Genomic DNA, 19,751 nt, shown 5'->3' on the forward strand with positions numbered 1-19,751 from the left:
GCAATACCTAATGATGGCAAACATCGAGTTGAAGTTCTTGCATTCTCTGCAGTGCAGTGCTATCTTAATGAAATGCTTAATGATCTTCATCCTTTTCAGCTGATTGGTTTCTCTTAGGATCTCAGAAGCCACCCAGAATGTTTCTTGATTTATCACCTCTTCAAACCTTTTTAGATTAGTGCAACCTGTTTTTGATTTGAGTTTAAACAAGTCATCTATGTATTCTGTGGGTTCGATATTACGGAACAGCTCAAAGTTTCTCATGGAGAGTTGGGTAGCCACCTCAACAGTACTGAGCTGTAGTAGGGAAATTTGGCTTTCCCTCAATAACTCTTGAGCATCTTCATCTGAACAAAGAGTTTCTGTTTCCATGTTGTTCTTCAGGTAATACCTGAAAAAACAAAATTCAAAAAAAGACACCAGATATAATAGGCCTGATTAGTACTGAAAGTTACAGCAACAATCCAGTTGGAATCTGAGAATAAAATGAACTTCACCAGGCCTAGGTATTAATGAGATATTGCATAAGCAAATATGTGTTGCAAAGAAACAGAATATTAAATAATTAACAGTCCTTTAACAAGATTTTGACTTAATAAACTGGCATCATCAGAGTTAGCTCAGTCTCCATCTTACCTTCCACTCAGCTGTATCCTGTCAGCAAGCTTGGATAGCTGATCAGGAAGTCTCCTTTGCTTGATGACCCCCTCAGGTGTGACAGAGACCTCGCACAGTGAATAGGCATCAGGGGTTGCAGTCAGAGCAAATTCCCTGATGGCCTGGATGACCACTTCCTTTGCTGTTGTGTCCTTGCTGATCATTATGTAGCGACTTTGCTGGTCTGCCTTGAAAACCCGCAGAACTTGGTCTGGTAAGTCTGGAAAAAAATTACAAGCAAGTCATGCAATTTAGTAAGCAAAATAAAATAAAAACCCAATGATACAAGAATGAGCAAGTCACATTGAGATTAATTTTTAGTGTTATCAGTTTTTACTTCAGTGAAAGTGCTGATGTAAAGCTAGGCTCTTGTTGACAAAGAATATCTTCAGTAAATGCTAGTTCTATTAACATACAGGAAAAGAAGCTAGTTAGACTATAAATGGAGCAAGCCACAAAAATATGTTAATATTTTCAAAGTTTGGACAGAAAAACTAACAAGCATGAATATATTGAATTTCAGACCCATTGATCAACTGAATTTTGGTAGTTATCACTGTATTATTAGGAAAAAAAAAATCAAATTATACAGGTATCCATCACTAGGTTTTTTAAACCTCAGGTATTTTTAACTGACAAGTATTTCAAATAATTTAATTTCTTCCCTCATTGGAAATAAGCTTTTCTGGTTTTGTGAGGCATGACATCTACTCATTTTTCTTTAATATCTTTCTTCTTAAAACTAATTAATTTTTTAGATCAAAGACATCATACAAGCAAGAAAATATATAATAATAAAAAGCCTTCTAAATGAAGGCTTCTGAAATGCCTATCATGATAAAATAGTGAAAAAATAACTGCCAAATGAAAACATTCACTTTGGTACAATTAGAGGTTTTTTTGACAAGACCTGAATGTGCATAACATGTATTCAAGTTACTACAGAAAAATCTATTCAGCAGCAGAAATCTGGTGACAAAAGAACAGAACTTAACACCTCCCCACTGCTCCTGCGTGTTTCCAAAATAATAATTTGGAAAGCATTAAGATGAGTCTCTCTGATATGAGTTCATTTACATGCCACAAAAGCTTTTTAGGCTTAAATATATTATTTTACAAATTTCATGCAACTAAGCCTGTAAATGCTTAAACTCACAGTAGTTTATTGCAGCTTGAGAAGCACTAATGCTGTCTGATTACATCATCAGTTACACATAAAGGATATCATTACAGGCCAGCTTTTAGCCCTTCCTAAACATTTGAGTCAAATGCACAAATACTTCACAACAAGCAAGTAAATTTTGCCTTTTATCACCAACGTTACACTGACCCATCTTCCTTCAGTAATTAGTTGAAGAAAGACACAGAGCAGAATATTTTCTGAAATATTGTCTACATTTTTTGACATCTGGAGGAAGGCAGACGCCAAAGACATGTTTAAACAAAGACAGGTTTTTGGAGATGTTAAAAACAAGACCCTTCTCTAGATCTGGCTGCCTATTGCTGTTACAGAAATATTTTTGTTTTGCTGTTACAGAAATATGCCAAAGAAAAGCTGTGAAGTTGAGAAGCTACTGTAAACAATACCAAGGTGAGAAATTGTTTAACAGTCCCTAGAAATAAAGTGTTTTGTACAACAAGAAAATAACTTGCTCTGCTGGGTCACTGAAATCAATATGAAGAAATGCAGAGGACAGCAAATAGAGGAATCCCATCTTTGCACTGTATTTTACCACCCAATTTCTCGAGCTGCCTACTTATCAAAGCTGGGAGCAAAAGCTCTACACAGAATGCACAGACGTCTGCCACCATGTGAAATGATTGCAGCTACAGCAATGGTAGCAAATAATTCAGCCCACTAATTTTTAAATAAAACACTTGAAGAGAATCATAATCACCCCCCTTCACTGGTTTTCAAAAAGGAAACTGGAGTGGCAGGCTGAAGAATGCAGTGCTGCATGATAGGAATCTAGTCCCTTAGAAAGATTGTGAGGGGAAAGAAAAAATACCAGTGACTGGCAGTTCATCATTACTCTGTTATTTTGACTTCCAATTAAATAGCAAAGGCAGCACAAGAAAAGAGAAATCAAAGTGCTATTGAACATTTAAAAATAAACCTTTAAAAGTATATTTGAGACAGCCCAATCCAATCAGAAGGGAAACTAAAATGACTCCTTGCAGATTTCAAGCTGTTCACACTTTCTTCTCAAAGACTACTCCTCTAAAAGGAGCAAGTTGTTTTATTTTTTATCCTGAGGGATATTTCTCAAAGCCTCAAAGGACAGCTGCTCTACCCATTTCTCTTTCTCCTCCACTGCATTCAATTTCTTGCAAGCTGCCTCCATTTCCATCTTTAATTTAGACCAAGGTAGTAAAAGGAATTAAAACTGCAGGCTTTAATTTTTTTCAAGTCTTGAAATATATAGAGATATAATTCAACTCTTCTATATACAATAAAACCACCTCTAAAGCCCTTAAGGTATATGTTTTTCATTTTAAGCTGCCTTTTCCTTCCTTTCCACACAGGAAAAAAAATTTGCCTGAGAATTACTTTAAAAATATTCCGTGTGTGGTACTTCAGGCAAATTTTAAGCAAAAAATAGCCACCCAAAAACCAAACCAACTTTTTTTCTTTTTTAATGAGGAAGAAATAAATTTTCTACAAAGACACAGAAAAACTGTTAAAACATTGGAGCAATGGCATTACATAATAATGATCTTCTTTCCTCAATGCAAAATGCAAACAGTTGAACTTCATTTATTAAGCTTCTCTGAATTCCATCTATAATTGGAAGATCTTTAGGCCTGCAATGGCTTTCCTTCTTATAGAAGTTTGTTCAAGCTGCATGAATCAGCAATGCCCACAGCTCTAGAGGTTGGCCTCTTGCTGCACTTAGCATTAGGGGCATTTTAATTACCTAGAACTGGGTAATCTAGGTAATTGGCAAACTAGAGAAAGGAATTTTCACCTGTGTATAGAAAAAGTCCTGATGAAAAGCTGCGCTCTTACTGATAAAGAATAGCTTCAAGGTGTTGGACACTTGTCATTGGAGAAAACACAAAAAACTATCACTTTCCAAGTGATAGGATCAATCTTAGGCACTGGGGCAAAATTCACAAACTACCTCCTTGCAATCTCCTCTAGCCCTAAAACAGTTGAGATGATGTTCAACAGCACAGTTTCAAGCACAACGACTGTATCAACTTGGCCAGTGTGTAGGTTTATATTTAAGCAGCATCCCTTTAGCTAATCCTTTAGGTAATGTTTGAAATCCCTCAGTCTTAGGAGGGCACTGAATTTTCAGTTCTTTTGAATAATTCTCTAAAGATTAGGCTAAAATAACCAAGTGTCTGCTGAGCTACCATCACTAGATCCTGCTCCAGAAGCTATATTTTAATAGCAAAGCCTTGGATACTTAACTCAGGAAAGGTTTCCCACTAAGAACCTTCCTTCAGCCAGATAAGAGCCCAAATCCCAACCCTCCCAGGAGCTCCAGCTAAACCATTTTTATAAGATAAGGTTCTCAAGTTTCTCATATTCTCCCCCTGTTTCTCCCTCATTCACCCCTGTGCTTTGATCCTCTCTAAATGTGTTCATTTGTTATCTATTTCAGAAAGGTTTGTATTCAAAGAATTTGGCATACAGCTGTAGGGCAGGGTGACTAACAAGAAACTTTGAAACTCTGTCCCTTACAAATGTAGTACAAATTATATAAGTCTGTTCAGAAAGAGACTGAAATACACATCTTGTGTCACAGCCCAATGTCCTTTCCCTTTACTATGAGCTAATGATCTGCTATGCCATTTGAAAATATTGCAGTCTTGTAAACAATGATCCATTGAGGCAAATTATAAAATACCAAGCAAAACAGGTCAATCAGTAAGAAGCACTCTGTATATAGCTACATCTATTATATGTGGGTGAAGTATATTGTAGCAAATGTAATAAATCCTCATGCATGATTATGTGGCAAATTTGTGTATATCAACAAACAGTTAATAAAAACTCACATGCCTCTTCAAACTCTACAAATCCACACCAAAAAAACTGAACTACAAAAGGAAATTAAAAGAACAATAAAAGAAGGATCCTTACCTGGAGTAGTATTAAAGTCTAAGATGCGGTGATGAGACTGCAACAGGTCGGGATTACTGGATGACAGGGTTCCACTGACAGGTAAAGCAGGAGGAATGTGCTTTGTTTGCCTCAGTCCCACAATGCTGTCATCCTGAGACTGGCCAATTCCAATGTCACTGCATCCAGAAAGAAGTAAGATCAGGACATACAAACATTCAGAGATTGGCTATACTAGAGGGATTCAATGATATCTCTATTGCTACATTTTCATACTTTCAATTGTTGATACAGCAATTGCTGTTAGAAGTCAAAGTTCTCCAAACAGGACTTGCTTTGTGGACAGTCCACTCAAAGTGACTCAATTTACCTGCTCACATTGCCAGAAGATGCTCACCAGTAAGCTCTGAGGAGTTGCTAGGCTCATTTTTTAACAATTTTGGCCAATATGTCCATTCAAAAGGTGGATCATACCTCATCATTCTTGCACTAGCCCATCACCCAAACTTTGAGTAATACTGCTGTCCCTTTAGTGCTGTTTTCAGGCCTGGACTTCATAGATTTTTTATCCCATCACAGACCGGATTTGCAACTATATTTGTGATGTTTTGTAGCCATACTATATAAAATCTTTCAATAGACAGATGAGAGAGTATCATTTGGGTTTCCCACCCTGTATCACTTCTCTGAGTTTCTCGCCACTCAGTGTGACTGAAGTGATAGCAGGTAAGACTAAGCTAAATCGCCACACTTGGGTTCTGCAAGTATCCTCTCCAAAGTACCTGGCAGCTGTAAATAAATTATTCTGTGATGAAGGTGAAGGGGTTTATCCATGAAATTGTGATAGGCAGGGTCCCACAGGTGCTTAGTAGTGCTAGATGGATCAGAGACAGAGCTATCATCATAATAGAGTAGGCACTGATTTGCTTATTGCTTTTGAGTTCATAATAACGTGAAGCAGAACACCAGCCACAAGATGTAGAGCTGGAGACTGCCATTGAACTTTTCTCTAAATATACAAATCAAAACCCTTAATAAAATACTCAGAGGGTGCAAAATGTTGAATAGCAGTCATTATAGAAAGTGAAAAGCATTAAAAATGCGGCAAGCATAGGCAAGACCTTTCTAAAAGCCAAGCACATCTAAATCTGTATTTACACATTTAAATAAAGCATAAACCAGAATTTATACTTCATTGCAAATGTTACAGCTATGTCAGTCTAGTATATTAAATGATGCAACACAAATGACCACTTGTACCCTAATGTTGGGCACTTAAACCTTTGTCTAATGCTCTATCCATCCTTAGAAAACCTAAACAGAAGTACTAAAAGGCTGATAGCTGTAACAGCACCAATATCCTTTTGTGCTTACTGATGAATAACTCTACACAGTGCACTCTTGTACCACTTCTTTAAGTGCTATGAATTGAACAGTAGTCTGGAAAGCTAGAACAGTATCTGAGCACTAAAGACACATTTTTAATTATATGGACACAACTGCTTTTGGGAAGGCAATGTATGGTATCTCTCTGTGTTGTGTTTGGGTTTTCTCATTGTTTTGCTTCTAAAAAACAAGATAACTCTGTATTACCAGCACACTTTCATGAACTGTAAGCCTCAAGCCATGAGAGTGACAAAACACTCAAGTCCACTCAAAACAGATATAGGATTCTCTCTTAATCAGAAGTTAAGGTGAATAAGTCTTTCACGACAACCAAAAGAATTGTCAGCAATCAATATCAGGTCCTTCAAGCAGGAACCACTCCACAATGTAAAAAAAGAGAAAGTAGAAAAAAAACCCTGCAGCCCTAGTACCTCAAAATATTTTCTGATTGTTCTAAACTACTATATACCATATTTCATAAATACTGCAAACAACAGTATTTTCTCTAAATTCAAATCAAATTAAGACAGTGTGAATCTTCTATTAATAGTTTCATTTGCATTATGCATTTCTTTTGCAGTTTGCTAGTTTTATATAATCTTATACCTATCCTGTACATCATGACTGAAGCAGCTTCAGTAAAGTGGATCAACTCTGAAAATGTTAGGTTTAAAAGTAAAAAAAAAAAGTGTCTAAAATCGTGCTCGAGTTTAAGTCTTCATATAAGAAATTCGAATTCATTTACTTTACACTCAGTCTATTTTTAAAACTTAAATTAGAACCTGAGCTCTAACTTATGCAAACAAGTAATGAACCCTAGAAAAATCAGAAAGAGAGCAACACTAAAAAATCCAGGTCTTGTGATGATCTACTCTTAGGTAAAATATTTTATTATGCCAATGAAAGAAGATTGTGGTTTTAATGAAACAGCATTTCTATCGCTTTATGTATGCATCTGCCATGCAGGGAGACAGCACATTAATTAAGAAATAACTTTCCTGCTGAATGACAAACGGGGTAGATAATGAAATGACAGAAGTATCTGAATGATTCTTCCCTCAGAACACAAAATCCTGTGCACCCCGCTGCAGGACTGCAGAGAGGAGATACACAGGGGCTGCTGCTCTGTCTGGGATGCTGCACAATGGACCAGGCAGAATTTTACTAGAGAAGGAGGTGGGGATTGTGTTTAATCCTCTTTTGGACCAACTGAGCCTACAGACCACAAAAGCACTCTGTGTCAGAAAAGTAAACAAAGAGCTCCAGTGGAGATTGTACCTGGAACCCTTCAAGAGATGTCCCACAGACAGTGAAGAGATTTCCCTGTAGGTGCAGAGGAAATGGTGCTGTTTGTTCCATTTGGGAAGTTATTTAACCTTCTTGAACTCAACAGCAAGACTGAAGGAAAGCATTATCTCCTGCTCAAACTGATTCATCTTTGATACTGATTTATTGTCTCATGAAGCAGACAAGCTTCAAGAGCAACCTCATTCTAGTTTAAAGATTGGTTTTGTCTGGGTACATCCTCAAGGCACTGGAGCCTTCTACAGTCTTCATACTCAAAAACAGTGGACAGTTTCACCTCTTAAGCCAGCTGAGTCATTAATTCTTTAAATTACTACTTTAACTAAAGAGTAAATAAGCTTTTTCATTCCTCTTGATTTTCTTGTATGCAAAAACATGAAACTAGGTAAAGTCCCTTAATATATACAACACCAGTAATTAAAAGGGAGAATGAGATTGATGCTTTTACACAATAGGGAAAAGAAAATCACCAACACTCAAGTCTATAGCTACAAATCTCTACACAAACTGTGCAGACACAAACAATCGAATGTCAACAGGCTTTGCAGACAAACTGCTATATATAACACATAAAGTAGAGCTAGCAAAAAGAAAATAAAATAGGTCAAGTTTTTCTGAATCTTACCCAAAGAGTTCCCTGTACAGAAAAAGTGTAAATATGAAAGAAAATAAAGAAAAAAAAAATCAATATGAAAATTTTATGCAAATACTATGAACCATAGTGAAAACCAATGCAGAAAAACAGACCTATGTATGCACAGAGAAACAAACATGCAAGACCAGTTAAATAAAGGAAAACAAGCTAAAGACAAACAACTCAAAAAGAGCTGGATTTACAGATTCTCCTCTATTGAAAGGTCCTGCCATCAAATTCAGAAACATCTATTATTTTGATATAATTTATGTTAATTTAATAATTATATGACTAACATTCTATATATAATGTTTAGAATAGTTTTCATTTAGTAGGCAATATCTAACATCAGTTAAGCAAACATTTTTAAGTAACAGCAGGAATAAAAGCCCTGCACTTTAAGCACAAGTGTCTTTTTTAAAAATTTACATGGAATAGTTTCTCCCTTACTGGGACACAGGAAAGAAAAATGCAAGACAAAACACTGATCACACAACTACCCTCTACAATTCATTTTCCCACCATCAGTACCATTTGCCTTGGCCAAGAACCAGGTTCCCATAATATCATATAAAATTCACTCTTCTATTGTTGCCAGCAATTTTCAGAACTCTATTTCTAAAATGTGTTCATAGAATAAAAACTACTAGATAGCATATTTAGCTTTCATTTAAAAAAATACTATAAAAAACCACACACAAGTCCATCAAAGAATACAAGTTACAATTTTAACCTCTCTCCCTTACAGCAGTACATCAAATTTCTTATAGACCACTGGAATGTGGCTATTGAAACCATAGCTTATACCAACCCATTGCAAGTAAGCTGCTAGCAGAATTATTCTGAAATAATTTCAGTTAATAGTCCTCTTAAAACGGAAATGACATAAAGGAATATTTGTGTCATTACTTGATCTATAAGAAACAAAATACATCTAAATTTATGTCAGGAGCTGCACTGTTAGCAGTCTATGCTTGTTCAAATATTCAGAATGTTTTTTTCTGGTATTTTTTCAGATATAAACATGATTGGTATTAATAAATAAAAAAGTATAATCACAAATTATAAGTTCATTAAGAATTCTTACAATTTAATGCAGACAAATATTTAGGATGAAATAAACTCACTTGTATGGTTTCTGAGGCAGAATGCTGATTCGAGTCTTGTCAAGTATCTTCTTTAACTTATTTCTTCCCCCAACTGTGTTGGCTTTACTTTTCTTATTTACTTTTTCTAATCCTATTACCTGCTCCACATCAACGGCAAGGTCAGGGATGGAGTAACGACTTGCCTTTTTAATATCACCAATTTTAGGCAGGTGGGGAGCACCATTTCTTTTTTCCTCTGACAACCTTGTTAAAAGTTCTTTAAAAACTGCACAAGACAGAAAAAGGGAGGTAAGAAAAAGGACAAAAATGTAAAAGAAAGTTCTGTGCACCAGACCAGTTTAATATTAATATTAATCATTTAAAAATAGGGTATTCTATCAATTCCACATTAATTTTAGTTTTATTAATTAATTAGCTTAATTAATTAAAATATTTTTGCTTTTAAAAATTACATTCATTTTCTGTCTTATAAATCAGAAAAACAGTTAATTGGCCCAGCCTAGAAGAGAAATTCACAGGTGTCTACATGGTTACACAGATATTATCAACAGAAGGAATTTGACTTTTTAGTCTAAAGACAAAGGCTTCTGCAGAATAGCAGCATGTATAAAAAAAGCACATTAGACAAAAGTGAGATGGAAAAATAAAAATTAGAAGGAAGTTTTAAACAGAGAAGCAGCAACCAAAGCTTTCAGACGGACAAAAAATTATTAGCAACATCATGAAAAAAATCAGAAGGAAAACAGCAACAAAGTAATAAGGAAAATAAAGCAGGAGACTACTGAGACACCTTGGATGTTTGACAGGGCTGCTGTATCCATCTACCAGAAATACCAAAAAAACACTCATTCTCCCTTAGCTCCCCAGCAAAGAGTCATCTCTGAGGCAGAAATAGCTGATAAATTTGTAAATTAGTTCTTCTACTGCAACTTTGAGCCTCAAAAAAAGCCAATATATTTAAATAAATCAAAATAAACTGAACTGGAGAGCAAGTCATGTATTCTGAGTGTTAGAGTAACTCTCCATACAAAAATGGAAAAATCCTCTGATGACTTGATTTGTAATAAATGAAAAGAGATAATTAGAACTAAGGGAACTGTAGAAAAACACATGAACAAGGGCAACTAACTAAGGATTAATATTAGGGGCTGGATAGAAAAATTAGAAAAACACTTCTGAAGAAATGAAGAAATCAGGTTTAATCTTTAACATAGTAAAGCAACACATGAGATTCAAATATCCAGTGTGAGGAGGACAGTTACAGAACTTACACATAGAGAAACAATAACATTATTAAGAAATGTCTCTAATTATTAGAAACAATTGAAATATTAGAATCTTTACTGCAAAGCAAAAAAAAAACAAAAAAAAAACCAAAAAAAACCACAAAAAAACCAAACAAAACAAAAACAAAAAAAAAACCACCAAAAAAACCTAAAAACATCCCCAGGAAACAGATTTGACCAGAGACTTTTGGGGATAACCTTGGCAAACTAAATCTTCACTTGGTGAAGTGATGTGCTGTGGTAATATTCTGCCCTACTTACTTGTGATGAACAACCTGATCCTGAAAGAGATACTCAAGGAACACATCACTAAATTGTATAAGTAATCCAAGTACCCAGTGGTAAAAAAATCAAACCAAAGCTCCAATCTATTAATTACTTATGATGCAAATTGAGGTTCTGAGCTGCTTGAAGACTCTTCCATGCATACTTTAGTACTTGTTAGAGGGAAATATGTAGAGAACAAATACAGAGGGTAGCAAGAGTCTTTTCACCTAGCTGTCAGGAAAGGTTGTAATAGCCTTGAGCTCATTACACATAAGAGTGGGCTGAAAAACTACAAGTAAATTCAGCAGACAGATTAAGACCACTGGTCAACTGAAATGCTTGAAGAGGTTTCTTTCTTGAGAGAGAACTGAACATTATATATACAAGTAGGTTTTTTAAGTTTGAGCTACATAGTCACAATAGTTCCTCTTAATCAAGAAACATATAGATGTGAGAGGATTTAACTTCATGTTAAATCCCTACTCTAATCCTTAAACTTTTTTTTGCAATTATGGATCAAGGTATTTTATTTTTCTAGTCTCTCTAGTACAAAAGAGTTTCAAACATAACTATTTTAAACTATAAAAAAATTAATTTTAACCTCTATCAAAACTAGAACAAACAATGCAGACAAACTTACCAAATAAATTGGTTTTCACAGTGATAGACAGATGAGTGTTATTTCTAAGGATTTCCATGGCTTTTGTCAACTGAATGTTTTCAAAGTTTTGACCATTCACTTCCAGTATCTAAAATTCAAACAAGTTTGAAAAATTTTCATGTAGTGAAAGGAAATAAAAAAAAAAACCAAAAAGACAGAGGCAGAGTAATAGAGGGACACATTTTAAAATGGCATACCTGGTCTCCACGTTTCAAGCCTGCTTCTGTAGCTTTGCTACCAAAATCTACACTGTCAACAAAGATTCCAAATCCCTTTTCTGACCCTCCCAGCAAGATAAAAGGCAAAGGGGCTTCTCGAGATGGCTTTGTTAAGGTTATCAATCTTCGTTTAGCTTTAGCAGCACAAGCAATATTTAACAGCCTCAAATGTCCACCCATTTTCTAGAAGAGAAAAGCATAGTAAGTTATATGTAACAACAGCCTAGTTATTCCCTGCTATCCCAAGATGTCAGAAAAAAACCCTCACTCTTACCTCCCTCTCCAAATTGTTCTCAAATTCTTCCAGAAATCGAGTCATAGCAGGATCTCCTTCAAAATCATTGAAGTGATTGTTCACCCACAACAATACTACCCGTGTAACCTGAAAATTCATCAATATTATAAATATATTGCTGGAACACTCAGAACAACACTACTGCCAAGTCCTTTAAAAATACTGGTCATTAAAGGCCCTGTAAATTTTCACTGGAATCTTAAATAATACATACATATATATACACACATCCAAATCAAACTTCACTAATATGCAGTTAATATATCAGGAGAATAGAAAAAAATTAAGTATCAAAATTGCTTTCACTTGTGTAAGCAATTGTATGCTGTATTTCATAATGAGTGCTACAAGTCAGAAAAAGCTGGCTGTATCAACTTTTATTAAGTAAGGAATAGTGCACAAAGGTAGAAGGCAACAAGGTAGATCCATTTCTGACTTATAACAATTTCCTGTTCATGTACATTTTCAAATCTGCTTAGTTCTCCAAGCACAGGATCACAAAGCTTACAATACAGCCTAATATTGGCTCTTGAATCTCCTAAATCTTTAGATGTGGCACCATTAACTTCACTCGACATTTACCTCTGTAAAAGAGCTACTGTATGTTTAGAGAGGCAGGAGAAACAAGGTATCACAAGAAGCAGGAAAGAGGTTTTAACAGCAAAAACAGTAATTACTTTCCTTAGAGCCAATCTTTCAATTTACTCCTCCTTTTTTCCCTCCACTGACTACTCCCCCCAAGCAATTATGATGATAGAGCTGAGAAGAATTTTAACTGGTATTTTACAGCTTCTTACAAAAAAATCTGAAAAAATACTATTAATTAATACTAATGAAGGTAAAGCCACAAAATAAGAGCTATATTTTTTAAAACTAAATGCTTTTACTATAATATTCTGTTTTAATATGTGATTTGACCTGGAACATCAGCAGCATTTGTCCTGACAAAACAAAACTGTTTTAGTGTCTTGAATTAGTATTGATTCATGCTATTTTTAAAAAGATGCTGAATCCAAAACAATTGTGCCAACCAATGCTACCTCTAAAAATACAGCTGCATTTCTTCTTTTATGCTGGGAAAGTAAATCAAGTAGGGATAAATCTCTAAACATTTCAAAACCTAACACTTCAGAACAAAGTCTCATACACATTTTAATCAGCTAGTGCTAACCCCTGCCTATTCTTTGTGTCTGCACAAAATCCAACCCTCTGCAGACCCATGTGCTAAAGGTCTGACACCAGGAATGCAAAACCAATCCCTGCTACCCTTGAAGTTTCTAAGTAATTCTCCTTTTACCCCACAAAGGAAATTAATTCAGAACTGCTGAAATTAATGACCAAACAAACCAAGCACTTAAGAACTCCTTAAGCTCAGATTCTAACTGAAGGCAACTAGTCTGCTCTACATGCTGCTGCTCCCAGCCACAGGAAAATACTTGAGATTTCTGCACCTTTGAAATTGAACTTCATTCCTGTTAAACAGTTTTGATATTTTCTATTACTGCAGTAACACTGGAAGATCCAGTCAATGTCTGGTTAAATTTAAGGTAATTGCAGATTATTAAAATTGTCTGGGAAGTTGCAAGATGTACCACGCAATGTATTTTAAACTACTGCAGTGACAGCTTCACTGTCAATGGTGCTTTTAAAGTTGGGACTTACTCATCTATACCCAGAGGACCTTAGCTGAGAGGAGTTGAATGCTGACTTCCAGAGGAATGCCATTACTTGTGTCACAAATCAGGAAAAGCATTAAAAGAGGATTAAAGCTGTAAAACCAACTAACTTGCTACAGGGCAAAGTCATTGCTAAGGCTGGATGTCCAGTGTCCCACTCTGAATGCTCCTGAGTACTGATCATCCCCAGAAGTTCTACTCGCCCCTTTCACTCCCCTTACTGCTTACCAGCACCCAGTACAAAACAGCCAAAATCTTCCAGATTCCTTATTCTCTACTTGCTTATCTCCACTTCTCCCAAGCTGTTCTCTGCCTCCTGCCTTTCTGCCAGTGCTGCTGGAGGTCAGAAAAGGCTGGTTATAGAGGCAGCAGAACAAAGAGCTGTTCTGTGTTCAGACTGATACAAGCAACTATGCTGGCTCATGCTTTTAGAGGCTGAGGGGATTGTCCATTAGAGGACAAAAAACATAACTTTAAAGATGAACTCTAATATTATAGCTCTGAACAATATTAGCTGCAAAGCCTGCCTTCAGTCATATATAAGATCCCTCCTTCAAGGCACTGCTATACTAACATTTGTGGAATACCCAGATTTAAATAAAAGCTGAAAACCAAATTTCTCTTTCACTGTACTAATATAATTCCCATGGTTTCAAATTTACAAAAAGAAAAGGGCATCTGGAAACTTTTACAATTTTTTAACATAAGAAAAAATTGCATACAAGAGAAAATAAATCAATATGACTTGAAACATGATAAAGCCTAAATGGCCAGTGTGCCAAAACTGGATGTGCCTCATTCTTCCATCATGGAAATTTTGTTTAGGGAAGAAGATATCTGATTGCTTTTTGTGTTTGGGTTGGGCTTGGTGGCTTTTTTTTAATGCTGCATAAAGCACAACAGATTTTTAATAATACATGAATTTTCTATTCTGTATTTAAAAAGATCCTATTTGCCACATTGAATTAACTAGCGTTATGTACAGAAAACATAGAACTTAGTTATATGCCCAAACTTGGAGACACAATAATACTCTACTGAATTACATTAAATAAAAATACTATTGGAAAAAATCCTTCCTGCACACCTGCAAGCAATTAAGATGTAAAAACACAGTAAAGTAAAACACGGAGAATTTATCTTGCATTCGCACAGTAATATTTAAATAAAACAAGGGGAAAATGTCCTTAATTTTAGCCATATATTCTGCCATTAAAATATGTCACCAGCTATTTGTATTCTTATTCAATTTAGCAATTTTCTCTAAAGCATATTATTATTCTTATTAGCTTATATTTCAATGCAAACGGTAACAATACATGATTTGGGAGATTTTTACCTTATCCCTGAGGCTGGGGTCATTGAACCACTCCAACAACTTCTTGCCCACTTCCATTGGGCTGGAAAGAAAGGTCCTATACGTCAACAGGAAGTCTTCTATAAATGTTGGGTCTACCACTGAGTGCTCTTCCACCAAATGCATTGTTAACCTTTCAGCTGTTCCCTATTGAAAGCAAAAAATTGAAAAAAACATAGTTATTAACACATTTTCAACACATGCAAATTTGTTTTCTTGTAACATACTGAAGACTCATCACACTAGAAAGAACACTACCATCCATTAACTGATGAGCTAAGCAAACATAATAGCTTGACAACTGTGTTAAAGAATGTAAGACAATTATGTAATTAATATCTACAAAAATCACCTACCTGTCAACATGTATAATTATTTTTAAAAATCTAGAAATACTAACAGTCCATTTTCCAATATTTACTTCTACAATATATATCTCAACTGATCCTGGACCCAACTTGCCAAGTTAAGAGGTTTACAGAACACAGATTTTTGCAAGAGACTCTCTCTTTTCCTTTTACCTTGATGACAATGTGGCCTTTTCTCGTTCCAGTGCGGTCAAGCTCCCTGTGCTCCTTCACCATCACAATCTCCCCTTCCTCTTCTACCTTCTGCATGTTCTTTTCCACTTGATTGAGGATGCGGCAGTAATCTTGCTGGGCTATACAAACAAACTGGAAAGAATCATCGCACACCAACGTTAAAAAGTTAAATCTTCAGAAGAGCATTTAGACTTGATCAACAGACAAGATAAAGTAGCTCCTCAACCTTCACAGAGCCAAATTTGTTTTTCCAACAGTTCAGCTGTAGCAAGCAGATGAACAGACAGGCACAGTACTTCCACTAAAATCCTGTAGTTATAAGAGACCAAGATCCATCAGAGCAATATGATTTAGTACTCCCAGCCATTTTCATTCAGCTGTTTTGACCTCCCCACTGCTGGAGATGAAGCCCAGCTCTTTTGTGATGTTCAGAAGAGTTAAGTGAAAACTCAGCTTTTATTTTTGGTGCCTATTGTTTTGGTAAATAATCTTTTTAATAGCTATTTTATTGAAGTCAATTTGTAAGAAAAATAACATTTATTCAATTAATTAGTGCAGGCACAAAGAAAGAAATTACTTCTTGGCTTAAAGCATACAGCAGAAAAATTATTTTCTACAATCATCAGTTCAGCCAAGAATAAGTGCAAGAATAAATATCTTAGGAACGCTCCTAATACCTACACTATGCAAATATAATTAAGACCAACCATTACAAATTAGAAAAAGATTACATTATACACAAATTGTTATATGTTTGTCTCTTTTGGGGAACAAGATTAAACTGCCTTATTATGTGAATTTAGGTATTTAACTGAGAGGAACAGTGTTTCTTATAATTGAAAAGTTATTAAATCCTCTTGTACATACTTAGGACAAGAGCCCAAGAATCAGAGACACTACTTTAAATTCATTTACACACCATTTCATTTTTCCAGCAGCTAGTAGTAGCTGAAACAGAAGTCCCACAACTTGGATTTTTGAAAACATTACCCTAATGAGAAACCATCTATGCACATTTTGGGAGTTAGAAGGGCAACCTAAACCAGGTGACTTTATTAACACATTTTCAGCCCTTTCAAAGGTCATCTACTTGAAGCTAATTAGCCATCAGGACCAAGCAAAATGCTTAATTCACCCGTGGCTCTGCTATTTTTTTCTGGATGGGAATAAGCAAATAGCAACCACATAACCAGATTCAGCCAGTAGTATTATGCTATGAAAAGCATTTTTTTACATCTGACTGCTTGTATTAAAGCAAACATCAAGGCTTTTCCCTTGAAAGTTCAAATTAGCCAAAATTAGATCTTTCACTCAAACCAAGGAGATAAAGTCTGTATTACTCTGATATTCAGTAGCTGAGTTGAGTAAGGCAGAATAGCTATTAGCTGCAGAAGGAAAGGAGCCTGTCCTGGCTAATGGACCTTGAGATCCTACTAGGAACATTGGAAGCAATGGATGTATGGCTGGTGGCCCTCACATTCTGCAAAAAGCATGTAGAGAAACATCTTCATGCAAAATAATCCTTTACCCAGATAAAGATTACTCCATTTCCCAGACTGTGGGTATGCAGGAGCCATATTACCCAACTACTGCCCAGGGTTACCCACTAGATATTTTACATTTATTAAGTTTAAAATAAAACTGGGTCTCATTATTGAGTTGTACTACACCTATGTGGGTGTGAATTTGCATGTACCACAGACACTATACCTGGCAGTCATCCACTTTGGTTCTCATCACTCCTTTCATATATTCCTTTTCCATGGTGGGGGAAACACCAAAACTGTTCCCCATACATAATATCTCTGTTCTTCCATCAGGATATGTCACCTCCACAGAGCCATTCAAAATGACTGACCAGGAATCCAGCTACAAATCAAACATTGCAGGATACATGAAGACCAAATCACTTAACTTTTTAATATCATACTACACAAATACAGCTCTCCCAATTGTTCTGAAGCAAAAGTTATTTTTTTAGCACCTATTAAAAACTTTACAAGCTCATTTTCCTTAATTGTACAGCTATTTCCAGCTCAAGAAAACTGGGATCTTAAGATCATCTTTACTAATAAGAGGTAATGAAAGACAGTGGAAAAAACCCAAAAAACTAAAGGAAGTTTTAAAGCAGCAGTTGAACACTGACATGAAGTTTCCAAATGTGCTCAAATAGGCAGAAAGCATTTTGCACACTAGAAATAATATTTTCTGGTTTTATTGCTTAAGAAATGAGTGAGCACTTAAACAAAAGCTTTCAGGAAATCCAGAACACAAAGAGTCCTGATTTACCTGAATGTTGCTTTTTTTTTTTTTAGTAACAAAAGTGTACCTTAACTGTGTGGAATCTGGGATTTTTGGTATAATAGGAGAGTTAAAAGCAACTTCTACTGACCTCTTCCCCATCGTTTAGTACAATAGTTCCTGCTCTCTCCACAACTGCAAATACCATTACAGCACAGAGTTCTCTCCTCACTGACATTGTCATGTTGGCAAAAGCAGGCAATTGATGCATGAATTCCAGTAGTTGTTCTGAAGGAGAAAAAGCCCACTGAGTCGTGCATGTCAAAACAACAAAGCACAGTAAAGATAGTTCTTCAGCAAGATGCCTGAGGCTGCTTAAGCTAAAATGCTGCACAATCGTTTCTGTATACTAATAAATCATGTACAGTGGCCTGTTTTAATTACTGGGTATTTTTTAGACACAGACTGGCTGATTGTATCATCTATAGAAACCCTGCAAAGTAAAAGTCAGCATAATGGAAGGCTTGTAATGCAACCAAGAGTTCTGAATACAACCAATGATATTTTTAATACTCCAGTCAGGGCAATAATTTCATAGTGACTAAAACTATATAAAACACAGCAAGACAAAGTCCACAAAACTGAGCAAGTTGTTTATTAAGCAAACACCTCCTAGTCTAGGCTTAACAGAGGATTGTACTAATCATCATTTAGTCATGCTTCAATAAAAGAAAAATATCTCCCCCAGTGAAACAGATTAGATAAAAAATTTGGATTCTAGTTTTGCTTTGCTTTCAATGTGTTTACTTGTATGTTAACATAGCAAATTAGTTTGATTAGATGCACATTTATGTTAAGGTTTTAAAGGCTCCAGTGTTTCCAGCAATTATCAAGTCACAATGTCACAACTGACAATTAAAAATATACTGTGAGAAGCAGTGTTGACATTAATGTCGCCTTTGCCAAGGTTCTGTCTGTTTTCCAGTATTCAACGACATCTCCTTCATAAACCTGTTCTGATATCAATTAGAAGCTGAAACTTGAGATCAAAAGGGCCAGAAAAGGTTTCACCCATATTATATATGTTTTCCTTACTTGTTCACATTATATATATACTTATATAAAAACAGTAATAATAAACACCAAACTTACCAACTACAAAGGCCAATGATTAAAACAAAACAACATGCTCAAAAATTAAGTTTTTGGAGCTAAAGAAGAACATGTTCGACAACATTTTACTACATTGCAATACTTACCAATGTCATCGTCTGTCCTGTCTATTGGGTCTTTCTCCAAGCAGTCTCTAACAATATCTCTACTCATCAAAGGATCTGATGCCCTCTCAATGTCTTCTTCGTCATCATCATCCTCAGAATCCACTGCTGTCTCTGGCAATCCACTGAGATCCATATCACCAGCCTCACTTTCAGTAGCCTAATTAGTGCATAAACAATTAAAAAACATTCAAATGTGTTCTTTAGTGCTGTAGTTTTTCTGGTTAAATGTACAGAGATTAATTCTATAATTCATCATATCACTCAAATTTATTCAATATTTTTATATTGCTTTTTTCTTTATATATCTTTTTAAAACAACTAACAATTATCAATGCAAACCCACTGTGTTTAAATACAACTTTCAACATTTGTTTCAATCAGTCACACATGCAAAGGATTCAACAAACATTACTTAATCTGGGGGTTTTGGGGGATTGAAGATTATTACATTTCAAGCAACAATATCTTGGACTGTTAGTTGAATATAATTTTTTTTCAATAAACAGTTTTCATTTGACAATTTCTGTGCTCACCCCAAATTTACATTTTGAGACACTTAGGAAAGCAAGGTAATTTTAAACAGACAGTTTGGGGAAATGAGAACAGCATCAAAATGCTTCAGGAATTTTGCTATTTCTCAGTCACCTAGAACTGTACTTTTCTTTTACAATTCCAGTTGAACATGGTTAAATATGGCTTTCGTTTGCTGATAGACTGCCTAAGAATTTACAGATGCAGAAAAAACGCAAAGTCATTGCTTAA

General features: G+C 35.4%; 1 protein-coding gene across 8 annotated transcripts in view; it reads right to left on the bottom strand.

Annotated features, from left to right (window-relative positions):
• RAPGEF2 (Rap guanine nucleotide exchange factor 2) overlaps positions 1 to 19,751 on the bottom strand; it is a 182,998-nt gene that overhangs the window by 17,144 nt on the left and 146,103 nt on the right. For all 8 annotated transcript variants that reach the window (XM_021536561.4, XM_021536558.4, XM_021536559.4 and 5 more), the window contains 12 exons: positions 18,969 to 19,146; positions 17,861 to 17,997; positions 17,179 to 17,337; positions 15,448 to 15,600; positions 14,909 to 15,073; positions 11,873 to 11,980; positions 11,578 to 11,781; positions 11,360 to 11,468; positions 9,185 to 9,431; positions 4,754 to 4,911; positions 637 to 877; positions 8 to 391 (listed from right to left, as the gene is read on the bottom strand). In XM_021536561.4, the coding sequence (XP_021392236.3) occupies positions 8 to 391; positions 637 to 877; positions 4,754 to 4,911; positions 9,185 to 9,431; positions 11,360 to 11,468; positions 11,578 to 11,781; positions 11,873 to 11,980; positions 14,909 to 15,073; positions 15,448 to 15,600; positions 17,179 to 17,337; positions 17,861 to 17,997; positions 18,969 to 19,146 (2,243 nt within the window). The remainder of the gene's footprint in view (positions 1 to 7; positions 392 to 636; positions 878 to 4,753; positions 4,912 to 9,184; positions 9,432 to 11,359; positions 11,469 to 11,577; positions 11,782 to 11,872; positions 11,981 to 14,908; positions 15,074 to 15,447; positions 15,601 to 17,178; positions 17,338 to 17,860; positions 17,998 to 18,968; positions 19,147 to 19,751) is intronic.

Source organism: Lonchura striata, chromosome 4 (genome assembly GCF_050655825.1).
Source record: "Lonchura striata isolate lonStrDom1 chromosome 4, ASM5065582v1, whole genome shotgun sequence".
NCBI classification, from domain to species: domain Eukaryota; kingdom Metazoa; phylum Chordata; class Aves; order Passeriformes; family Estrildidae; genus Lonchura; species Lonchura striata.